Genomic DNA, 23,402 nt, shown 5'->3' on the forward strand with positions numbered 1-23,402 from the left:
ATGATTTCAACCTAAATTTTCATTTGCTTCAACAAATTCATTCATCATTTTCCTTATTACCTAAACACACAGACATACAAAGGCATAAGCGATCACACACACACACACACACAAACGCGCGCGGGCACGCACGCGCGTGCAGCCACAGCATAAACACTCTCCATCCTTCCTGGAAGAAGATTAAAACTATATTTGTATAGGATTGTAAACCAGACACCAGGAAATCCCGGGGGTTGAACAGCTGGAGGGATCTCACGGGTATAATCACCTCACACAAGGTTTGCCTGCACCAGTCGGTCAACACGGAGAGGTGGTGGCAATATGTAGACCCAACCAACTGGGAACGCTGGAGTTAAGCAGAGGATCAGCAGGGTGGAGAGACCAAGAAGAACAACACTCGTACATCAGAGGAAAACACTTAGGTTCCCCCTCCCTCCGCCTACCTCTCCCAAAGCTTGAATTTTTTTTTTCAGTTGTTGATAGACGAAAATCTGAGAAAATCATTTGAAGTATAGAGTGAGAAAATTATATATATGGGGCACTGCAGTGTACTTTCCTTTGAATTATACATCAGACTTTTGTTTTCGCCCTTAGCTAGATTTAGCCGGTAGGTTTTGCAAATAGAGATGCGCAAAACACTTCGAAAATCTCGGCGTGGACGAAATTTATGAGATAAGGACATTATAATATTATACGTAGGCTGTCGCTCTGTCGCTCTGCCTACGCTACCTGCAGACATGACCAACAGCCATCGATAAGATAACCAACTAGAATATACCATACCATACCATACCTACCGGTTATGATATTGACTAGGCTGTCGCTCTTACCTACGCTGCCTGCAGACATGTCGCCTAGCACTCATTGCTAAGTTAACGAATTAGAATATACCGTACCATACTTGCCAAATCGCCTTTCTTCCGCTTGCGATATCTCACCCACGATTCTCTCTGCGGAGATGAACACAAGTCAGCAACATGTATCAAGTAGCTGTGTTTTTCTCTGTTCCTCTGCGAGACGATTACTGGTGGGGTACGAGATATCCTGAGCCACAGACGTGGCGAGTTGAGGATCAGTTAGGTAAGGCAAAGGCTGTGAGAGGCCTCTGACCACTAATGTTATTCACTTCTTCTTCTTCTGCTTCTTCTTCTTCTTCTTCTTCTTCTTCTTCTTCTTCTTCTTCTTCTTCTTCTGTTGTGATGTACCATGTACGTGTAATAAAAAAAAATAATTCGTGTGGGATGATGTTAGGACCGAAAGTACCAAAAAAAGGTTTACGGACAAGATGATTGGTAATACACTTATACAGAGAGACCATCACTAAATGACTTGTGATAGTTATAGCAAATTGGTTGTTACGCTAAGGGATGTTGCAGTAATTTGCTGCGTTTCAATTCATTTGGTAGTGACGATGATGACAGGGATGGTTGATATGCTATTGCCAAAATGGTATGTGTGTGCACAGGACGTTCTAGTAAGCTAATGAAGTATGCAGGCGTAGTCGCTGCAGTGGCATGTACGCGCTTTGAACTTGCAGCGGTTTGACATGCAACTAAACATTGTCCACAGGTTTCCATTCTGTCAAGTATGTCCTTATCGGTGACTCTGTCATCTTGTGTCACGGATGTGGGGACGTTTGATAACCTAGTACAACATGGCATGAGGCCGAGTCTCAGAAGGTCATGTGAGGATGATGTATACTGTTGCGATGTCCCCATTCTTATCTGGCACTTCCATCTCTCTCTCTCTCTCTCTCTCTCTCTCTCTCTCTCTCTCTCTCTCTCTCTCTCTCTCTCTCTCTCTCTCTCTCTCTCTCTCTCTCTCTGTATATACATATATATATATATATATATATATATATATATATATATATATATATATATATATATATATATATATATATATATATATATATATATATATATATATATATATATATATATATATATATATATACAGAGAGAGAGAGAGAGAGAGAGAGAGAGAGAGAGAGAGAGAGAGAGAGAGAGAGAGCTGGTCAATTTTCCTTGGAAACTATGTTGTCGTGAGTCTACAATACCCGCCATTCTCCCACATCAAGCCTGCAATTCGGGCTGGACCTCACTGGCCTCTCCATTAAGGAACATTCCACATGTCTGATCATCCATCTCTGCCCTCACCCTCCTCCAGCCAGCCTTCATTAAAACAGGGAACCACCTGCTGATGCACTCCGGTCTTCCATTTGTTTTCTTTCTCACGGAGGCACTTTGTTGTTCGTGCTGTGGCGGTGGGTGTTCACTCTCCCGTGAGGAGGAAGAGAGGGTTCACCCCCTCCCGCACTCTAGCCTCGTCCACGACTTTTCCCATGTAACAAAGAACTGTGTTTGACACGGGGGGACGCGCTGGGAATGTGGCACACCAACCCTCCATCGGCATTTAGTAGATTTGTGTGTGCGAGGATGGATCACAAGTGGTTTTGGGCTTACCTCTCTCTCTCTGGTTGGCGGTGCAGCAGTGGAGAATATTAAGACTAAGGGCGACGGAGGACCTGTGAAATATACATTAAGCTAAGGCTGCTAGCGGGATAGGATAACAGATGTTAAGTACAGGAGAGGACCTGAAATACAGCACTTAGATGGAATACAGTCATTTTAGGTTATAGTGAACTGTGTTAACGGTCATAAACGTACAGTGTCAGGCGAAGAGAAGGTATAGCCTGACTGACATAACCGACGACAGTTGTTTTCATGATGATTAATTAGGTTTTGATTCGGTGAAGTACTCAGTGCACTCGGAGCAGCTGCAGTAAAGGTGGAGTGGGAAAGATTATAAAGTGTGTTTTCGTGTGCTGTGTTCGAGAGATGGAACAGAGGAGAGTGACTGTATCGGATGGCCGAGGAAGGAGCGGGAGTGAGGTAGGCAGCTCCATCGTCATATATACCTGTGGGATGGAAGAGAGAAAAGATCACACGTTGAGTTACGCTGTTCTACAGAGTGATGGTGGGAAGGTGGGAAGACGCATGGGAGAGACATGTCAGTAAAGAGTAGAGTGAGAGCATACGAATGTCGTCTGGCTGGTAGAATTCTTATGCCATGAAATTGTGGCTGAAATCACAAGAGAGACATCATGGTACTGTACAAGTGTTTAACTCGAGAATGATGACTGATCGATGGTCTTCGGATATCGAATGCCAGGACAAGGAAAGTGTGTTATGGAGGAAGGAAACTTGCCAAAAGACACAGACACATCATGCATCAGGTGTCTAGGACAAACGTGGTGAGTTCTGAGTGGGGACTCGACGAGATTATGTTGTGTCATGCAGGCGCGTTCAGTCCACAAAGAGATGGTGTGGCGACTGAAAGAGCTTGGAACTCTAATGGTGAGAGACGTAAAGATATAATCGCTACGGCGGGAAACAAGCTCGTGGGAAACAAACTGCTTATTGAGCGTCTGTAACATCTTGCCCATAACAATTACGAGGCAGTAAATACGGACATTAAACTAAACTGCCCTCGGAGTCCCCGAAGCCTCAGGAAACATTAATAAAGGCGATCCTGAGCCATTAGTAACCTCTTCCTTGACCTCCTCCTCCTCCTCCTCCTCCCCTTCACCAGACATAACCATCAGGGTAACCAGACGCCACCGCTACGGTCACCCTCGCCTCACATGGTCGATACACAGCTGTGAATCTGCAGTGATGGGAGTTTGTGGGTTAACAACACTTGTCGGCGTTGCTTAATGTCTCCAGGGCTCTCGTGAAAGTCGATCTCTGAGAGCTTAATGGCCCTAGCATGATCGTACAGAGAAACTGCTAACAGTGATTTAACTTGAGTAGTGGGACATAATTGAGTTTATATCGCCCACATGTCTGCTATTATATCTGTGAGTTTTGATATATATATATATATATATATATATATATATATATATATATATATATATATATATATATATATATATATATATATATATACCTCCTGACCCAGGAGTCCCTTCTGCCCCTCTGAGGCTACTGCAGCACTCAGAAAGCTGGCCACGTCTATCGGTCGGGAGCGCAAGTCATGATTTGTTGTGATGAGTGCGCGTCTGTGGACAGAGTGTGTGGAGCAGTTAGCCCCCGATGTCTTCTTTATGGTAGGTGCATCGTCCACATGAAGGATCTTGGGATATGCTGAGATGGTGTTTGCATCGTTGTAGTGATGGGTGATGACTAGATCTACATAAGCGAGAGGAGTGACTCGTGTTTGTCTGGATTCTGGTGGGTTGAAGAGTGAGCTATGAGGTCGGCTCTCAAATGGTTGTCGGGGTTATTTCAGAGTATGTGTATTGCCAGTTATATATTTGTTGGGATGGGGATATTTATTAGCAGGGGTTAATGAAGAGGGAGGTAAGGGTAAGCTTTTTGTTTCTACTTGGGAATTGGTTTGTTAGTTGTAGAGAGAGTGGGTTGGGTGGGAAGGTGGGTCTAGTTAGTGCTGTTGCATAGGATTGTGTGCCGAGCATGTCCAGGTGGGACTGTATAGGGTGGGTCTTTGTTTCATTGTGAAGGTGTTGAGTGTTTGTAGTCGCAAGGCTTCCAGTGATTGCTATGATTACAATATATATATATATATATATATATATATATATATATATATATATATATATATATATATATATATATATATATATATATATATATATATATATATTCCCACTTATGAGCAAGTTTGTAAATGATTCTTCTGTTTGATAATAACTAAATACAGACACATTCTGGCTCCTGCCACAGGGTACGCGGGTAAGATGAGTGTGTCAAGGCTTAAGCGCCCAGTGTAGGGTGCTAAAAGACCCAAAATTACCAGCAGTAAAGCCCAACACGAGCCAGCACTTACCATTTCTCCTCCCCTTAATTTGGCGTTTATTCTTGTCCATATGAAGACACGCTTGTGAATCTTCCTTTTGCAAGTTTTGAAGGAAAACAAAAAAAAAAACGGTGTATTGTTGTGTCAGTGTGATTTTGTCACAATGTGTGAGGACATTGTCAGTTCTGCATGTTCGCGTGACAGAGAACTGTGTTTTTCATGGACACAAAAATACCGTTTTCTTTCTCTTCTCTTTTTTTTTTTGTGTTGTTTAGCTGAAATTTTCTCTATTTATTGACCAATAAGGAACATCAGGAAGTATAAGCATGTCGCGAACTCCGGCAGCTGAAGCTCGTCAGGCTGACGAGGATCTCTGAGGCTGACAGTGTCCCCTGTTGCAGACGAGGACCTCAAATGCTGACAGTGATGACTGGGGCTGACGCTGACTTCTGAAGGTGACATTTATATCTAAAGACCCGTGTAATTTGCCTCACATCTCTGCAGTCTAATTGGCATTACACTTTCAATTGCCATCATTTGAGAACATGGGCAATTTTACGAGCAATTAACGACAGTATGACTGTTACAAACCTCATGGAGTAAAAGGAAAATAGCCATATAGACCAATTAGCCATCAGAAGCGTCTGGTATCAATATTTGCGTTACACTTTACAGATAAAGGTGTTCCCAGTTAATGGTATATCCACACTAGCGGGACACTGCTGTCCCGCTGGGCATCAGATGGTTGGTTAAGAGGGGAAAACAAAGCAACCACAGGTAGTAAACAAAGCACTGAGTAACTAGTTGCCTCATTTGACGAAAGAAGCGCTGCCAGGCGTGTCGCGTTACTAACATATATATTAAGTCTCTAACACATCGTATTGAACTTGTGAATAACCCATACAATATTTTCCATATTCCAACTATCTTACGTAATATCTAATGACTATATTCTAATGACTAGATTCTAATCAGAAGGTATCATGAACGCAGTAAAAACAATATTACGGGTTCTCCACGTACGATATTCAGCGGCACCATGGTTTCGACTCATCTGCCCAGTGGCACGTTTTGCCTCACACGCCGCGTCGACGTACGGGCCGCGTCTGTTTTTATTTCCAGTGTGTGATTTCCAGTGTGTGATATGTAATTGGAAAAAAGAATATTTAGTGCGATACCAAGTCTGTGATAAGGTAGTGTAGTTTGGGGTACTTTCGGCCAAATAGTTTCACTTAGTTTGATTCGCATTTCGTAATTATTCTAAATACGGGTTGATATATTATATCTCGTCATTTCCAAGGATTCAGATAATGAATTAAAACTATACATGGCGTTTCAGGGCAGCTTGTTATATACGTCCAGTCAATAGCTAAATGATCGTGAACAGAAAAGTAATATTGATTTGAATGGGAATAAAAAAATGTTTTAAAGTGTGTATCAAAAGGGCCAATGTTTTGACCATTATTTTTGTTGTTTATCTGCAAGGCTTATACTTGCATAGGGAAGAGATGACACAAGATTAGCTGCGGATATTCAAATGAGTTTCAGTCGTTCAAAGAACGGGTCAGGCTGGCCAAGTGGGAGCAGGCTAGTTGCCAGTGGAAATTGACAAGGAGAGCAAGGTTTTTTATAATGGGCTGTTAATGATAGGATATTTGTATTTACGTTAATGGAAAGTTTAGATTTTAATTGAATGGAGAAAGATCTTCCTACAATTCCTCGTAGTGACCTTCGATTAGCTAGGCAGTTAAAAGTCTAGATATAAAGCAAACGAAATGCCAGGTATAGTAAGAGATCATGTTAGCTCCAGGTTCAAGAACTTCGTACATAAACTGTATTATGGTACACATGTTAGACCTCGCTTCACCCCCGGAAGGGTTGTAGACACTTTAGAAGCTGTACAAGGCAGGGTGACAGATCAGTCATATACTTTAGAGTTTAGATAAAGAGGACAGTTTAAAGGGGTTGTATGTTCTCTGAAACGTATTTAAGGGATGACATAACCCAGACTTCCAGCTTGGTCGACATCACGAGCTTAGATGTAGGAAGATGATCTAGATTCTAGAGTTTTTGATGAAAGATAGACAGGAGAATAGACTGAGTAGATTTAAGTTACCTTGTCCTAGGGCTATCATTTATTGAAATAACGTACCCCGGGATGTGGTTGAAATTAGGTCTTTGCAAGTCATTAATCAGTAGATCAGAACACATCACTGATGAAAGAGAGAAGTGGTTTGCGAATATATATATTCTTTTGGCACTGATATCTTCGATGGTCCCCATGGGGCTTTGTGTCATCCGTGCAACATGCATGTGTGTGTCATACACCACGGGAGGACCTCTCGCCTCGCCCATGACGCGCCAGCATCCAGCGTCTCTAGATGTGACCATTTGGATGCACGGTCCATGATCACGCCTGGCGCGGGGGACGGTTGGCCCCTGTGTCAGTCTCGCTACAGTTGCCAATACCATGAAGCTACAAAACTCTCTCCACAAAGGTAAATGAAATTAACTTTGAATGTATAATACTGCAGCATTAGTGCTGCTGCTGTTGTTGTTGTATTTCCGTGTATTTATGTATTTTTTGGTGTGTGTGTGTGTGTGTGTTGCACATTTTCTGTGAGGGAGGGAGGGAAGGAGGAAGGGAGGGGGGAATGCAGGTGGGTCATTAGAGAACGGGACTTTAGTTTATAGTGCGGGGTAACAGATGGCTGATTATGGCTTGGCAAGGGGTTGAGAATGTCTAAGCAGGTGGCTGAGTTTGGCGCAGCAAACAGCTGTGTGATTTAGATTTTTAGAGCGACAGTGTTGAGGTGGTTAAGTGTATGAAGCACGGCTGACGAACTGATATCATACGGTGTGGTGTTGAGGGTGTGGTTTAGTAGCGGCAGATGACTGGGTGTGTGATATGAACAGGCGTGTGTGTGTGTGTGTGTGTGGAGCGACGGTCAGGACAGGTGACTGGGGCGTGGTGATTGGATATGAGGCGCAGCATTCATACAAGTGACTGCGTGACGCGGCAAACGAACATGTCACCGTGCGTGCGGTGTGGCAAACTGGTGGCTGCTGTGTGGTTGCGGTGACGTACGGTCGTTGGCTTGAGCACGGTGTGGAGCGGCAGGCAGACGTGCGGGGGCCGCTAAAGCAGCATTTGTGAGGGATTATGATGTCACTAAGACAAGATGATGGGCGGAGAAGCGGAGTAAATGAGAGAGAAGGAGTGGAATGGTAGGGAGGAGAAAAGTTAACTACAGGAGAGAGTTAGCGGTACAAAGGGATAGATGGGGAGATGAGGAAGTAGTGGTAGGGTGGTGTGCAATTGCAGTAGAGGACGTGGATAGCAACAGAGGGGAGAGGTAGAATGGAGATGAGGAAGAAAGAGAAGAAGGAAGAGATGGAGATCCAGTATTGGTAAGGAGAGTAACGGCAGAGAAAATGAAAGGATAGGAAAGTGTATTGGGATAAGAGGAAGAATGGCAGTGGGGGAGAAGAAGGTAAGTAAGTAGTAACAAAGTGAAGGGTGGTAGGAGCAGGGGAACGGTGAGCGATAACATGAAGCGGGAGAAGGACAGCAGGTAGCAGCAGGAACCTGGTAACGGGAGGAAGGGGAATCAATTTTTCACTGGTCATGAGAGGGGCTGTTCGGGAAGCCGTCTGGTCCCCGACAACCCTCAATGTTTTGACTCTTCCACGGAAAAAATATCACTTCCAAGTATGATGATCAACCTTGTAGATCCAGTTAACGAACGATCTCGATATTCAGGTATTCATTACCAGTAATTGTAGGGAGTTCTAACTTCAAGGTATTCAGAGAAGTAAGATAATGAGGTGGCTTAAAGGAATCATTGCTCAAGTGTTTTCTTGGTAATTTAAAAGATTTGAATTTCATCTTTCTAACCGATAGGTGGCTTCGAGGCAAGTTCATAGAGCATTTTACAACACTTAAAGGATTCAATAATGTCTGTAGATTTTTTCTTTTATTGTTCATTGCCCTGTGTTAGGTAGGATCATTCCTTTCTTACCCGGATGAGTATCTACTAATACTTCGCGTAGCCAGTTCGTGATAGAGCAGTGTTTATCAGCTCTTGGTATAAATCACAGATGCTAAGCTGGACTCCCAGCAAGCTGAACATAATCGGCTTCGTCCATTTTCTGTAATGTTAGTCAGGAGCGTTTACTCACGTTTTCTTTCAACTAAAGCGAGACGTTTTATCGTAGCTCACACATCTTGAACTTAGTTGGTCTGATCACTGTAGGTACGATGATAAAGAATAAATAGATTAAATAACTTATTGAATTTGAGCAGCCTTTTTGGCTGAGATATCACAGGGGGCTGGATACTTCTTCGCTTTGATTGAACACAGGAGTGAAGTACATTTACGTGGTCATAGTGACATATACAAGAAGATTTACAGAAAATAATTCTACTGTTAATTCACTATGCATTTAGTGTTGATTAGGTATTCATTTAGTGAGTGATTAGTTGAACATTAAGTGATATAATTCATCCACAATGGTTGGTCAATGGTAGGTATAGGATTATTTGTTCTTTGTCTGTATGAACACTGTTTGGTGCAAGGTGATTGTGATGATGGGCGTCGGTCAGTGGAGTTTAGGGTGGAAGGAGGTCTCGGTGACAAGGGGTGACATGGTGAGGGCCATGATAGTGCAGATATGCAGTCTGTCAGGTGTGGTGGTGTTTACTCTGGGCGACCGAAGCTTCGACCCTTTTAATTAAGATCATCCGAGAACATCCTCACAGAGACACTGGTTCACTATTTCACTGGTTAGAGATTCGAAGTATATGTCATTATCAGTGTTTATTACTAAGCGACCGAGTCTCCAACACTAAATTCACAGGCCTCTCACGGACATTGCTGGTGAGTTGTTCGTTAACTAGTTCAGTGGCTTAGTTGTCTAATATGTCCCTCTTTCGCTATTACATTCGTTGGAAGTTTATGATTTTGCGTGAAGATGATGATAGGTCCAATCATCTGTAATCTAATTATCCAGCTGGGAGAGAGGAGGAGGAGGAAGGGGGTTGGGGTTACTTTAGGTCGCGACATTTGACACCCTCCCCTGGCTGCTCGAGAGCGCCAGTGACAGACCAACACTAGGGGCGTGATGACCAGCGGTTATAGTCTGAGGTCCACCCATGCCTCAGCTCACTGCACAAGAAGCTCCATTTTTAGATTCCCAATTTTTGTGTAACTCGCTTTATTACCACTAAAGTTCATGATGGCTGGGGCCAAGAGCACCCAGATATATCAGAACGAACTCGTGGACATAACCCAGGCATGTGTTGGTGCTGTTGCCATCATAACAGCCTCATCACACGACCCTATAAAACGCTCGTCATGGGTGACACAGAACATTAAGAAGGGGACTGGCTTGATGATGATCACACCAGTCAGATACAGAAATCATGATCCTCGAGAAAGAAACGAAAGACTATCCAGAATTCCTTTCCAGTTACAAATAGGATGCTTTGAAATGTACTGTATGTCAAGTTGGTGTAAAAGTTCTGTGAACCTTGCCATAGGTTTCCCCTCATTTGTTTTAAGGAGTTTCGAACACCATATACAGACGTCTGTCCGACAGGGAATAACCCATTTAGTCTGTCTTACAATCTAAATGATTCTATTGATCGGATTCTCCGGTTAATAGAATCACAAAAATGATTATCTTTTGATATTAACTGAGATAAGGCAACCCCTTTATGAATCACTTCTCTTGGAGTGAAATAAGAGATTAGTTAAGTGTTAATTATGTGCCCAGGTTTTATCAGAACATCTTGAATGATCATTAACTGAACGTCTAGTATGTTAATTGTGAGATTGATCTAAGGCAAAAGACAGGGAATAGAGAGAGACAAAAAAAAAAAAAATTGTGTGTCTGGTCTGAGATTTTCCCCGCGTAGTTTTCGCGACATCTTTAAAATTTCAAAATTTTTTGTCCTCCAGGCGCTGGGGGGTCAACCCTGCCTTGAGTATATTCGTAATAAACGTAACTTTTCTCTCCCAAAAAATCTTTTCGCCTTCAGAAGCACTGCGCTTTTATGAACCTTAACAGATTTCATAAGACACCAGCGTTTTGAAGCGTGGAAAGACGCGCAAATGAACAGAAGCTCAAGAAATGATAATCACATCTTAATATATCATGATAATTCAATATGAATATACTTCTTCGTCCCGAAATTAAAGGCAGAATTATCACAAGGAGGTAAAAGTCTTCATGGGTACTTCAGCCCTAAAACCAGATATATTAGCACACGCTGTCGTTCCTTATAGTCCCTTAAAACCCAGGACCTAGACATTTCAGATGCAGAGGAAGGTTAGGAAGCCTTGCCCGTCGCATGCCTAACATAACTAGATCGTCTACGAGACGATGCCATAAGGAAAGAACTTTGAATAAGATGATTGTGTCACTGATGGAAAATATAAAGGTCAAGGACAAGTCCACGTATTGCCAGGGTTCTTCTAGGGAAATCAATCAGAAGAATACCCAATCAGATCATAAAAAAAACAATCAGAAGATCCAATGCGGAGTGGACAGACAGCGTCGTCCGACCTCCTACACATATCAGAGCAGAGGATCCGCGAGTGACGAAAGATGTTAGAAAACCTAGGCGCAGTTCGTGAACAAAAAAAAACAACGCCAAACAAACAATTGGTTTTACCTGGCTCATGGTGGTTTCAGATACCGGGAGTCATATTTGAAAATAAACTATGCGACAATATTTTAAACATTTCACAAGGTTATCGGTGAACATGCACACCATAATCTGGTATTCTGTGGGCTCACAGTACTGGGAAAAAGTGGCGAGATACATGCCAGAGAGGAGTCAGCTAGGATGAGGCATCTACTCTCCTGGACATCCTGCTCTCTCGACCCATCCTTGCTCCTCCACACACAACCGAGCGGGGAGGGAGGATAAGATTTAGTAGAAATTGGCCACAGACTTAACTCACGTGACGAATTCATAGTCATGTTTCTAATTCATGGATGTGTGTCTTCCTCCTTCGTCTTAGGGTGACTCCTTTCTTTATTCTTATTCCTCGTTTCACGCAGGAACGTTAACTTACCCCTCACGTAATTTCACTGCAGAAAGGCATTTATTGGTGAAGAACATTAATATGTTACAAGTTGAAATCTCAGACCTAATTTCACGCTGGAGTGGTCTTGGGGATGTCTTCTGAAGGAATATGGAGGACATTTAGTGGTTAATTCATTCCTTAAAGGTGATGTGCCCGGAGTCAAGGAGCCACTCTTGTTTTCCTCCTGCCACGTCTCATGTCCGAGGTGTCCCTCTCCACGTTGAGTGTCCTCTGTCCTACAGCCGAGTCTTCGTACCCACAAGAGCTGTCCTCCCTCCTGCAGCCGGCTGCGTCATACCTCCCACAGCATACGGCTGCTTTGCCTCTGGGTGTGTCTGTCACAGCGAGCTGTCTGCAGTCACGCAGGTATAGCCTTGTGTACCCACAACCAGCCGCTCCTTATCGTACAAGCTTCTCTCGTGGACCCACAAGGGTTGTGTGCCGTCATGCGGCCGTCTGTGTGTCTGCTTACATCAACCGGCTTCCCGTTATCATGCAATCGTATGAGTCTGCCCTGAGCCGCAGTCACGCAGTCAGACATAACAGGAACGAGTGTCTGGTCGCGTGCAAGGCTGGAAATAAAGACTCCCGCGGGAATGATTCATCAGAGACTCAGGGAACCTGGTTCTCCTTCCGCGTTCGCTGGAGCAGAGCGAGAGGCAGAGGCGGCAGTAATTGGTCCAGGCGTCCCGAGACTGCGAGACCTGCCCCGCCATCACGTTGGTGTCTTGCAGGTCCTAAAGAGGGTTGGAGGAGAGGATGGCGGGGAAACCTTTCGGGGATAAGCCGGATGAAGAGCTTGGGGACGGGAGGCTGTGACTGTCGAAGAAACCTGAACATTTTGTCATGTTTAGGTCTGTCACGTTAGTTGTGTAGCCTCTAAGGTCATGATACCTGGCGTAAAAGATATCTCCGATGATGTAGGATGATCCAGGTATCACAAGTCTTCCTTGACAAAGCCAAAGCTAGGCTTAGGCTGACACATCCCTGGTATATACCAGTGATGTAAAGGTGAGGAGGCATCACAATGCACATTCAACAAACCAGTCACACACTTCAGTCAGTATGCATCATAAGTTTTTCCACCCTACTTTTGCAAGGGTTGTCTGTATGACCAGGGGTAGAGGAGGTCTGTAGGTTCTCCTATCCAATCACGTCGTTCTTCTTCCCCGAACCGTCCTATCAGAGGAAACGGTAGAGGGCTGATGGAAATAGTCTGGCGCCAGATGAGGAAAGTAGGAGTTAGTGAAGGCAGAAGGGAGATAAAGATAGTCAAGAGGGTAGTGAAGATGGTAGAGGATTGGGGAAGACAACCACATTGAAGAAGATGGTATGAGGTTGATGGAGACGATCAAGAGGTAGATAAAGATGAGTAGGGGGGGCTGGTGAGGACGTGACGACAGTCAAAAGGAGACTAGTGAAGGTGATCTGGTGGCGGGAGGAAGATGCTCACCATTTCCTCACCTTCACATATAACACAGCTGCCAACGCTGACAACCAGGAGGTCTCCCCCATATAAGGCAGGAGATCGAGTTTCCCTTCCCTTGTAGGTTGCCACTGAAGCCTCTCCAAGACTCCAGAGATGAAGCTCCTTTTCATCACAACAACTCTCTATGTACTGAACGTGCCTGGTGACACTACGAGAGCTTGTTAAGCCCCTCCACTCTCTACTCGCTCCGTATTCCCGACCATCTGATGGGGGGGGGGGGGGGGGGGGGGATCTATCATTGGTAACAGAAACTCTATTTTCTACATCAAAATCTCATTATTCGCTCATATTAGAATTTTTCCCGATATTCCATATCCGAGAGCAAATGATTTTGGAATTATCTATTTTCCAGTCAATAGACTGCAGGGTACTTTTTGTTTACGTTAGCTGAGACGGCACGGGCAACTGAATGCCTTAATGAAGGCTATCTAATTAGCTCTCTCTCTCTCTCTCTCTCTCTCTCTCTCTCTCTCTCTCTCTCTCTCTCTCTCTCTCTCTCTCTCTCTCCCCTCGATCCCTCCCTCCCTTCCCTCCTCTCTCTCTCTCTCTCTCTCTCTCTCTCTCTCTCTCTCTCTCTCTCTCTCTTCCATGTCCAGAACACAGCATATAAGAAAACGAACATGACACCCATTTCAACTGTTCCATTACTCCAGCTGCTCCAAGAACACTCATTCCATCGATTTAAAACTTAAGTCACTTCGTAACCACAACTGTTCCCGGTCCTTTTTTATCTGCTGCATTAAGTGACACTTGTCTGTACCCACGGATGTCAGTGCTGCTGGACGTAATCTTACGTTCATATTTCGTACCATTGCCTCATTTCCCGCTTCTTCCACTCCAACCTTATCGTCCTTTCCCACGGACGCCTTCGATCATTCGTTCGTTTTGTCAGAGTTCCTCTTGCTCCTCCTTGTTCCCGTGCATCATCGTATTCTCTCTGTTTACATCATCATTCACAGTAGTGAGTCCCAGCACACGCCATCCGCTCAGTTACACACACACACACACACACACACACACACACACACACATCATCATCATCATCATTCACAGTAGTGAGTCCCAGCACCCGTCAGCCACTCAGTTACACACACACACACACACACACACACATCCACTTTTAGCAGAGGTCGCAATTTCCATCACTTCCCGCGTCAGACGATGCCACTTCTTCGTTGGGTGAATGAAATCGTGGATGAACGCTGGTGAATGGGAAGGGATCCTGTTGTCTTTTCTTCCTCAAGGGACGCTCACTGGCCGACCACACTACCTCAGGATGGACAACGAAGTGTCGTCTCGGTGAGGAGAGAGAGAGAGAGAGAGAGAGAGAGAGAGAGAGAGAGAGAGAGAGAGAGAGAGAGAGAGAGAGAGAACGGATGTGGGGCCGGTGTACATCAGCAGGTAGCGCCCTGTTTTAATGAAGGCCTGGCTGGAGGAGAGTGTGGGGGAGGGATACGTATTAATTAATGGATTCTGCCATAGGCGAACGATGATGATTAATTAGCCAATACATTCATTCCCTACATTAGGCCACCTACATTAGGCCTTGTATATTTGTTCTTGTTATGGTTTTTCCATTAAGAAATGAGTTTTACACTATCTCTCATCACTCCATCAAGATTAGGTTGTGGTACTGACTACCAACAAAGACACCCCAAGTCTATTATGTATATTGATTAGTATGCACAGCCCTATTGTGCAAATGTGAGTCATTTCCACAATGTTTGTCTAGCGTGTTTAGTGCCAGTTCTGGCTTAATGGCTATTTAACAGTCGACAGCCACATCGTTCAGCAACATACAATGCATAAGACAGTGGGTGACTAAGACAGATAATTCTTCTGTTCAGGTTGAGGAGCGATGTCATTCACAAGACCCGTAATGCTTTTGGTTAAGGTACATCTACATACTGGGTCTGGCCAACAGTGTACCTAATGTGAAGCAGTCAGTTACTTGGAGAAATTTTCGATCCAGTTCGGGAGTTGACGTCTTCCTTGTCTCAAGTAGGACGAGTGTCCTTTGATGCGGGTGTCTTCTACCTCCTTACCACACTCGTGTACAGTACAGGCGGGGTCACATGACGTCGAGGACCATGACGGTGGAGATATTAGACCTGGGTTTACCTCAGCCATATGACTAGGACCTTAATTGATGTCTGACATGTGAGGTTATCTTTGCAAATTACGAGACTAAGACGTGGATTAGTGCAGTAGTAATCCACGTACAGAGCTGCTAATTCCTACGACAAACAGTGTATTTGCTCACAAACATGAAGATTGAAGAGCATTTACAGACTCAATAAATGCTTTGAGGATCATATATATGTACTTCAGACTAACAAAGGAAAATAAGCTTAATTCCCCCATCTGGTAATGGTAGATGCGTGTGTGACGGTGGACCCTTGTGAGGGTGATGTCATAGTAACTTCGACAGCTATATAATTTGCAGCAATAACCTTGTAGTGGTAGCAGATTATGTTTATTGGATGTCAAGAAAAAATAAATTGACTAGAAAAGAAGAGAGAGATCTACTAATTTTTGCCGCATAATCACATGATATCTGTGTGTGTAATCAAGTTATGTTAACATGCACAGATTTGGGTTAGCAATATCAGTACGCGTTACAGACAGGTGGAGAGGCGTGAGACTGGGTGCACAGGTCACACTCTGGTTTCTGTAAGTCAGGTGATAAGTATTTGCTGAGCTGTTGCAACACCTGTAGCCCTATTGATCGATCAACAGGGATCAGTAAGCGATGTGAGGTATCAACAGGTGTCGACAGGTGATGAGAGGGGCCAGCAGGTGTTGGCAGGTCATGTGAGGGACCAGCAGGTGTTGGCAGGTCATGTGAGGGATCAGCAGGTGGTAGCAGGTAATGTAAAGGATCAGCAGGTGATAGTAGGTAATGTGAGAGGCCAGTAGGTGTTGGCAGGTGATGTGAGGGACAAGCAGGTGTTGGTAGGTGATGTGACAGATCTACAGGGGTCGGTAGGTGATGTGACGGATCAACAGGTGTTGGTAGGTGATGTGCCAGATGGACAGGTGTTTGTAGGTAACATCGAAAACGTGGCGTGAACGTGAGCTGCAACACTTCGCTTGCCTTTTGCCAAAGAAAGCCAGCCTTATGCTTAATCCTCGCCAGCGAGAAACCACAGTTACATGTGAAGATTTATAAGCTGCGTGGGGTCCGATCTTCGTCATTCACTTCTAACAGCTGCCTGTGAGTTCCCCCAGCGTTTGTCGAGCAATAAAGTCATATATATATTTCCCACGAAGGACATCGCATATCTCAGTGACGTTTAGAGCCATGGTCTTGGATAGCTTTCACAGCCAGGGGCACGTCGCCCCCTCACCCCTCTCCGACTTCTCCCAGACTAAGAGGGGGGAAGATTCCTCGGAAAATCCACTTTATTGTGTCGTAAATCCGTCACAGATCCTGGCTAGGCGGCCGGCAAAGTGCGTTATCTCCGTCTCTGGGGCTTCTCCTCCTCCTGCTCCTCCTCCCCCCCATATAAATCCTTGGAAGAATGGCCGCACGCATTCCCAGTAACAACTGCAAGTATCTCAGTATTCCCATCTCGAATCCCTTAGCCCCATCGGTCGCTCTAGATGTCGTCGTAGATCCCTTTTAGTTACCCGTCCTGAAGATCGGCATGACAGTCACCCACCTCTGATAATGGTTTTTCTGTATACATAAATCCTTTTTCAGAAGTTCATGGACTCTCTCTGAGAGCTCTCTAGCGTCGATAATCTCCCGTTACGTTATTTATACAAAGTCGAGAGTCAAGATTTTGGGGGCTACTGTAAATACAAGACCTTATCTGGCTATGTTTATCCCATGTGTAGGGTATTGCAGACTGTTATCATCCTCAGCTGTGAGCTTGGGTTCAACTGTTTGTAAGGATATTTAGTGGAGTTATTTTATCATTATCTTTTATGTGGGATGATATTTTCAGACACCGTTTAGCCTATCAGCAGTGTCTGCTTTTCTCTATACTTAAGTAACGTGACATCTTTTCTTGCCGTTTTATTCGGTGAACTTTTCATTGCAGGAAACAAGACCGTCTGTCGCTATTATCGTTGCGTCCAGGTAACCCCACACACACACACACACACACACACACACACACACACACACACACACACTCAAATCCTTGCGAGTATATCCTTCTCGTATGGATAATGAATCAGTCCTCCACTGAAGCAGAATTTGGAAAGTATGCACATAAAGACTAACTCAAGGATCAGACGCCTATTCTGCTTACATTTTGTCCACGGGAAACTTGCCTGGGGTATTCAAGGAATTTCTCCACGAGAATATCTATATACTGCCTCGACGGCCTTTCTCGTACGCTTATCCATGCTTTGGTGTAATACCTGAGCCTCGTCCCATCTAGGGAGATACGAACTCTCGTCGGTATGCAACACCGTGGCGTTATGAGCCCTGCCCGTGTCGTTGGAATTTCCTCCCTGTGTTCACCAACTGTTTTCTTCAGTCTTGTGTCCTCGACCAATCCCTCCATAATAAACGACATTACACCCGTTACATAGTATCGCGTACACTATACTGTCTTCTTTCTCTGTCTTCTTTGTCTATTTCCGAGACCATATTATTGCCCGTGTCCCTTCCAACAGTCGCCTAGTCCGCTGTGACGCTACGTTTGGAAGAGACGCTCTACCCCATCCATGTGTTTTATACTGACCTCACCTCCAGCATAAGCCATATGGATGCCTAGCTTAATTCCAGTCTCCCGTGCACACTATAACTTTGGTCGTGTGTCTTTGTGGGAAAGTTTAGACCTACGTGATCTCTCCTACACCATAACTCCAAGCTATATATCTGGTTTAACCCCATTCCTCTCTCAAACTGGCTTGGGACTATTCCCGTCTGCGCTAAAACTGGTTTCGTTTCAACCGCTCTGTCCCCTAGAACTCCTGTTTAAGTCTTATTGCCCCTCACTACCATAAGTCTTGGTTTACGTCCATTACCCTCGTCATTCGCTTCTGCAAAACTCGTTCGAGACGCTTCACAGAAATCTTAGTCCCCAGTTATATAAACTCGAGGGACTTCACTTGACGGTGGATATGACTCCCTAATTGGGGAGAGAGAGAGAGAGAGAGAGAGAGAGAGAGAGAGAGAGAGAGAGAGAGAGAGAGAGAGAGAGAGAGATTGTATTATGTTAACTGCTTCCAGGAGAGAGTCTTACGTGCCGTCATCGTGTACTGCCGACCCAATCGACCAACTATTAGTCTAGTCTGTTCACCGGAATTTTTTTTTTCTTTTTTTGTTGCCTTAATGGCCGACGTAGTTCCGAGAACGACTGAGCGAAAGGAGAGATGATGTTTGACTTTCCAGTATGAAGAGCCACAATGTAGCCAATCAAATGGATCTCTTGTCTCTCCCAAGCTGTAACTCGAATATCTTTTCGGGAACTGATAATCACTGTACGTGGAGTAAGTAGTTCCACAGAATGGAATCTGAAGAGCCACTTTCCCGCAGAAGGACTTCGTATGTCCTGACTACTGATTGGCTCAGACAATCCCGCGCGTTGTTTGAGTGGCTCTCTCTCGTGGTGGTCGTGTGTGAAAGGACAAAATTTTGTTTTAAAGATTTTTTTTTTCTTTATGATGTTGTAGTTATATAAAGATCGTACGCTAGTCTTTTGAGGTTGTTTAGCTAGTGTAAGAGTAATATCCTCTTTAGAATTATTACTTTACGATGATATAGATGTGAAGAACGCACGCCATTTTTTTTTTTAAGTTTCATTATAGAACATGATGATGTGGAGGGAAAGATACAGTCTAGAAATGCAGAACTTAAAGCTAAAAATCTAAAGACTTTCCATAATAGAAAGAAGAATGAAAGAATGCCCAACTAATGCTAAAACTTCTCGAACTGTGTTGGGTTTTAAATGTCAGCTGACTTGGAAAGAAATTTTGTTGACAGTCTGAGGAAAGGAAACTGTGTTGTATACTGAGCAGTGAGCAACGACAACAGGAGAGCATTCGTCTCGCCTGGGACTTATGTCAATCTTTCGTCACAGCTTCATCTTGTCTCTGTCTCATCCAACCTCTGGCTTTGCTGCATCATCTCTCTTGGTCACTCACTTCCCTTCCCTCAGTCTGTCAACTCCCTATCGCTGTCGCTCACTTTCCCTATGTCCATTGCTGACGTTTTTTTGTTTTATTTCAGTCGCTCACGCTCCCTATCTCTGTCTTTTTACGTCCATTATCTCGGTCTCTCACGTCCCTTACTTCAGTTTCCACCGTCCCATGCTTCAGTCTCTCATGGTCCTTATGTCAGTCTCACTGGCTTCTGCCTTTAACTCCCTTCGTCGGTGGAACCTGTCTCCCTCATTCTCATGAGTCTCTTCCCCAGGTCTCTCATGTACCTCCCTCTCGGACCTTACACTACCACAGTCTTGGTCTTTCCGTGTCCCCCTCAGTTATTCCTCCCATATTGTATGCTTCTATCTACCTTCGGTCATTATCGTCCTTTCTTTGGAGTTCCTTCGTCCCTTTCCCTCTTTCAGCAGGCTCCTCCTCTCCCTTGATCTCCCATCCCCCTCCCTACGTCTTGATGTTATCATCCCTCCGCTGTAACCCGACGTGCAACAATGCACTGAGGTACAACAGTGAGGTTAGGAGGCAGAGGTTCCATCAGTCTTTCCAGAGGTTTAGCAGCAGAAATGCCAGCAGTAACTTCAAGGTTTGGCAGCAGAAGTTCCAGTGGTATCTCCAAGGTTGAACGGTACTTGCTCCAGCAGTATGTCCTGAGGTTTAGTGGCAAAGGTTTCAATAGTGTTTCCTGAGGTCCAGCAGGGTTCCCTGAGGTTTAGCAGCAGAGGTTCTAAGAGGATTCCCTAAGGTTTAGCAATAGGGTTTCTATCGCGTTCTCCTGCGACTTGCGACTTACCAGGAAAGCTTCTATTATCGCTCGTAGATCAGCAGCATAATTCCAGGTTTGTCTCTTGTGGTTGTAAGTTCCAGCAGTGTCTCGAGAGGTTCAACAGCAAATTTCCAGTAACTTCTTCCGAAGTTCACTAGCAGAGTTCCAGACATGACTTCTGAGATTGACCAGCAAAGGTGTCAGTAATGTTCCCCAAGGTTCAACTAAAGAGATCCAGCGGGGTCACCCGAGGTTCCAGCAGTCATGCCAAGTTCAGAAGTCGATTCCAGTTGGAACTTCAGCCCGGCATTCCTCCTTAGATATTGATCCTCACGATTCATTCGGGTTTCAGAATGACGTATGGCCGCTATGTGCCCGGACAGACTAGTCTTCCTTTGTGACATGTGGCTACCATATCTCCGGGATGAGTGGCCTCCCCGAGGAACGTATGGCCACCATCTGCCAAGGCTGAGTGGCCTTCCGGAGTGTCGTATGGCAACCATCTGCTAAGGCTGAGTGGCCTTCCGTAGTGTCGTATGGCAACCATCTGCTAAGGCTGAGTGGCCTCCCTAAGTAACGTATGGCCACCATATGCCAAGGCTGAGTGGCCTCCCAGAGTGAGGTATGGCCACCATCTGCCCGAATGAGTGGCCTTCCAGAATGGCGTTCCATAACAGGCTGAGGACCTGTAATGGTTCCAAGAAGCCTTGTGGACCCGCGTCATTTGCTCCTCGTAAATTGCTCCCAAAATATTTCAAGGTTATTAAACGGATAAGAAGTTGTCAACTATCTTGCAGCTGCAAACACTTGAGATGTCTCTGAAGTGTGATGTGGGGAGAAATCCTTATCATCAACTGATAACGTTCCCTTTAAGAGATTTCTCTATCGGCAAACGCTTCCCCCTACGTCCAGTCCAAGCTTATCAGCTCTCCATATCAATCTTCCATCTCATGTGATTCTCTCTCTACTGGTTTTATATCCTATTTCTTCTCTCTTGGTCTCAACTGCGCCTGCGGTGATGTTTACACTCTACCGCCTACATTCGCCGTAAGAGGAGCCACCAATTTTCCCTAAAAAATTATTTTGAGACTTTATTTTTTTTTTCTTCTTAGGGGTCTCCTAGATTTGCTTTTTATATTGATACATTATTATATCATGTCTATATTTTAGGGTCTTTCTTCTTCTGGTTCTTCTTAGGGGTCTCCTAGATTTGCTTTTTATATTGATACATTATTATATCATGTCTATATTTTAGGGTCTTTCTTCTTCTGGTTCTAAATCTCCTTTCGGTACCTCACTATTCATTCCGCTCAAGAGTTTCATAAAATCCAAGGTACTCTTGTCTTTCATTCCTCCCCCCCCCCCCTCTCTCTCTCTCTCTCTCTCTCTCTCTCTCTCTCTCTCTCTCTCTCTCTCTCTCTCTCTCTCTCTCTCTCTCTCTCTCTCTTCCCCCCCTTCCAAATTTTATGGCTCCACTTATTCTCACTATTCTCGACGTCTGTCAGACTTTCTGAAAAGGATTTTAAAAGCTTTTACTGACCATTCATAAGTCAAATGAGAATCTCCTTTTTTTTATTTTTCTCCTACCGTGCACAGAGTTGGTGAGAGCTCCCGCTCGAGTAGGGTTATGTACTTGAAGTTCCGACACGAATACTGAGAAAAAAAAGTGATATTGATGAGCAGACATTATTCAACAGGTGCTGAGCTTCTCTTAACGTCACCTAGGGAGGAGAGGGGGTGGGTGGAAATAACAGACAACAGGAGCGTATGCCTCGCTGATTAACGCCAGTCACTGTCAGTCATACGGTAGGGTGGCGTCAGTCATAGCATGTAGCGTTACCATCGCCTGTCCATCAGTCTCGGTCCCAAAAGCGCTGTCTCGAACCACATTATACTCGTCTCTTCCTCCTTCTTTCCCACATTTGCCACAGTCTCGTTAGCATCACGTCCGCTCATGTCTGTTTGCATTTACCTCATCTTAGCCACCTCCTCTGCCCCCAGATGTTACCGACACCAGCCATAAGCTACCCAAATCTTACGTTTCTTTTCAAACCCCATAAAGCTTGTCTCTTCCTCCTCCTCCTCCTCCTCCTTCTTCTTTGCTCTTACCTGTGTCATCATCCTCGCCTCCTCTTTATGTCCCATCCTTACCCATTGTCACCAATCTTACCTTTTCCTCCCCCATTCCTGCCGCCGTCTTTACGTGTGAAAACTGGTGTCTTTGAGCGCCTGACTCGGGGCATTAACATTCAACGAGGGGAAATACCGACAAGACAGAGACCTGGTCATAGGCTACCTAACTTAGTGCCGTCGTGGGATGCCTGTGTAGGAAGGCTTGGATGATAAACATCTACAACCGAATCATGGGCAGGGGTGCTACATGGTTTACTTGCGAGGGTGACGTAATAGGGGATAGTTCCCTAGGAGACTCATAGAAAACGAATGAAGGATGTCGAACAGCGTAAACAGAATATGCAGTAATGGGTGCTTGCATGGGGAAAAAAAAGTAATAACATACATTTTGGGGGCGTTCAAGAAGTTGTATTACTTAGAAGGTTTAATGATGTAACTCAAGAAGAATGCCAACAGCATGATAGAAATGTACAGAGAGAGAATGATGAAAGCAGCTTAGCAGAAAAGAAGAGGTCTTCAACACCTCTCAAGTTCAAGTAAGGCCTCGAATATAAAAACAATGCTTACAGGACCTAAGAATAAGGGATGTAGTGAAAACAATAAGTGGTAGGACTGCCAGTGAGGGTAGTGTGGTATACGACATACCTTGTAATGCATCCGTCCATTTTCTATAGGGAAACAGAGCGAGGTATGGCTGAAAGAATAAGCGAAGATTAAGGTGATATACAACATCATGTGGCATTGGAAGCGCTTGTTGTCCACATTGGCTAGTATGGCCGCCTACTAGGGTGACAAGGTGATAGAAAAATCATTAGGGGCTAAATAAGCAAATCAGGAAAGCCTTGGAAGCAGCCCACATACGCGTAGAGAAAGTGCCAATCGCCTAAAAGTCCTCATAAGATAGAGTGTGGCAGCGGGCGTCGCGGTGAAAGAATGTGGGTGGACTGGGCCAGGAGCAGGGGAGTTCCGGCCG

The 23,402-nt window shown here is 44.7% G+C and overlaps 1 protein-coding gene across 3 annotated transcripts in view; it reads left to right on the forward strand.

Moving 5' to 3' along the window:
- The first annotated feature begins 5,889 nt into the window (after nt 1–5,889).
- LOC139750241 (NFX1-type zinc finger-containing protein 1) overlaps nt 5,890–23,402 on the forward strand; it is a 612,387-nt gene continuing 594,874 nt past the window's right edge. For all 3 annotated transcript variants that reach the window (XM_071664746.1, XM_071664749.1, XM_071664750.1), the window contains exons 1-2: nt 5,890–6,017; nt 6,999–7,322. In XM_071664746.1, coding sequence (XP_071520847.1) covers nt 7,132–7,322 — 191 coding nt within the window. In that variant the 5' untranslated portion in view covers nt 5,890–6,017; nt 6,999–7,131. The remainder of the gene's footprint in view (nt 6,018–6,998; nt 7,323–23,402) is intronic.

Source organism: Panulirus ornatus, chromosome 9, assembly GCF_036320965.1.
Source record: "Panulirus ornatus isolate Po-2019 chromosome 9, ASM3632096v1, whole genome shotgun sequence".
Taxonomy (NCBI): domain Eukaryota; kingdom Metazoa; phylum Arthropoda; class Malacostraca; order Decapoda; family Palinuridae; genus Panulirus; species Panulirus ornatus.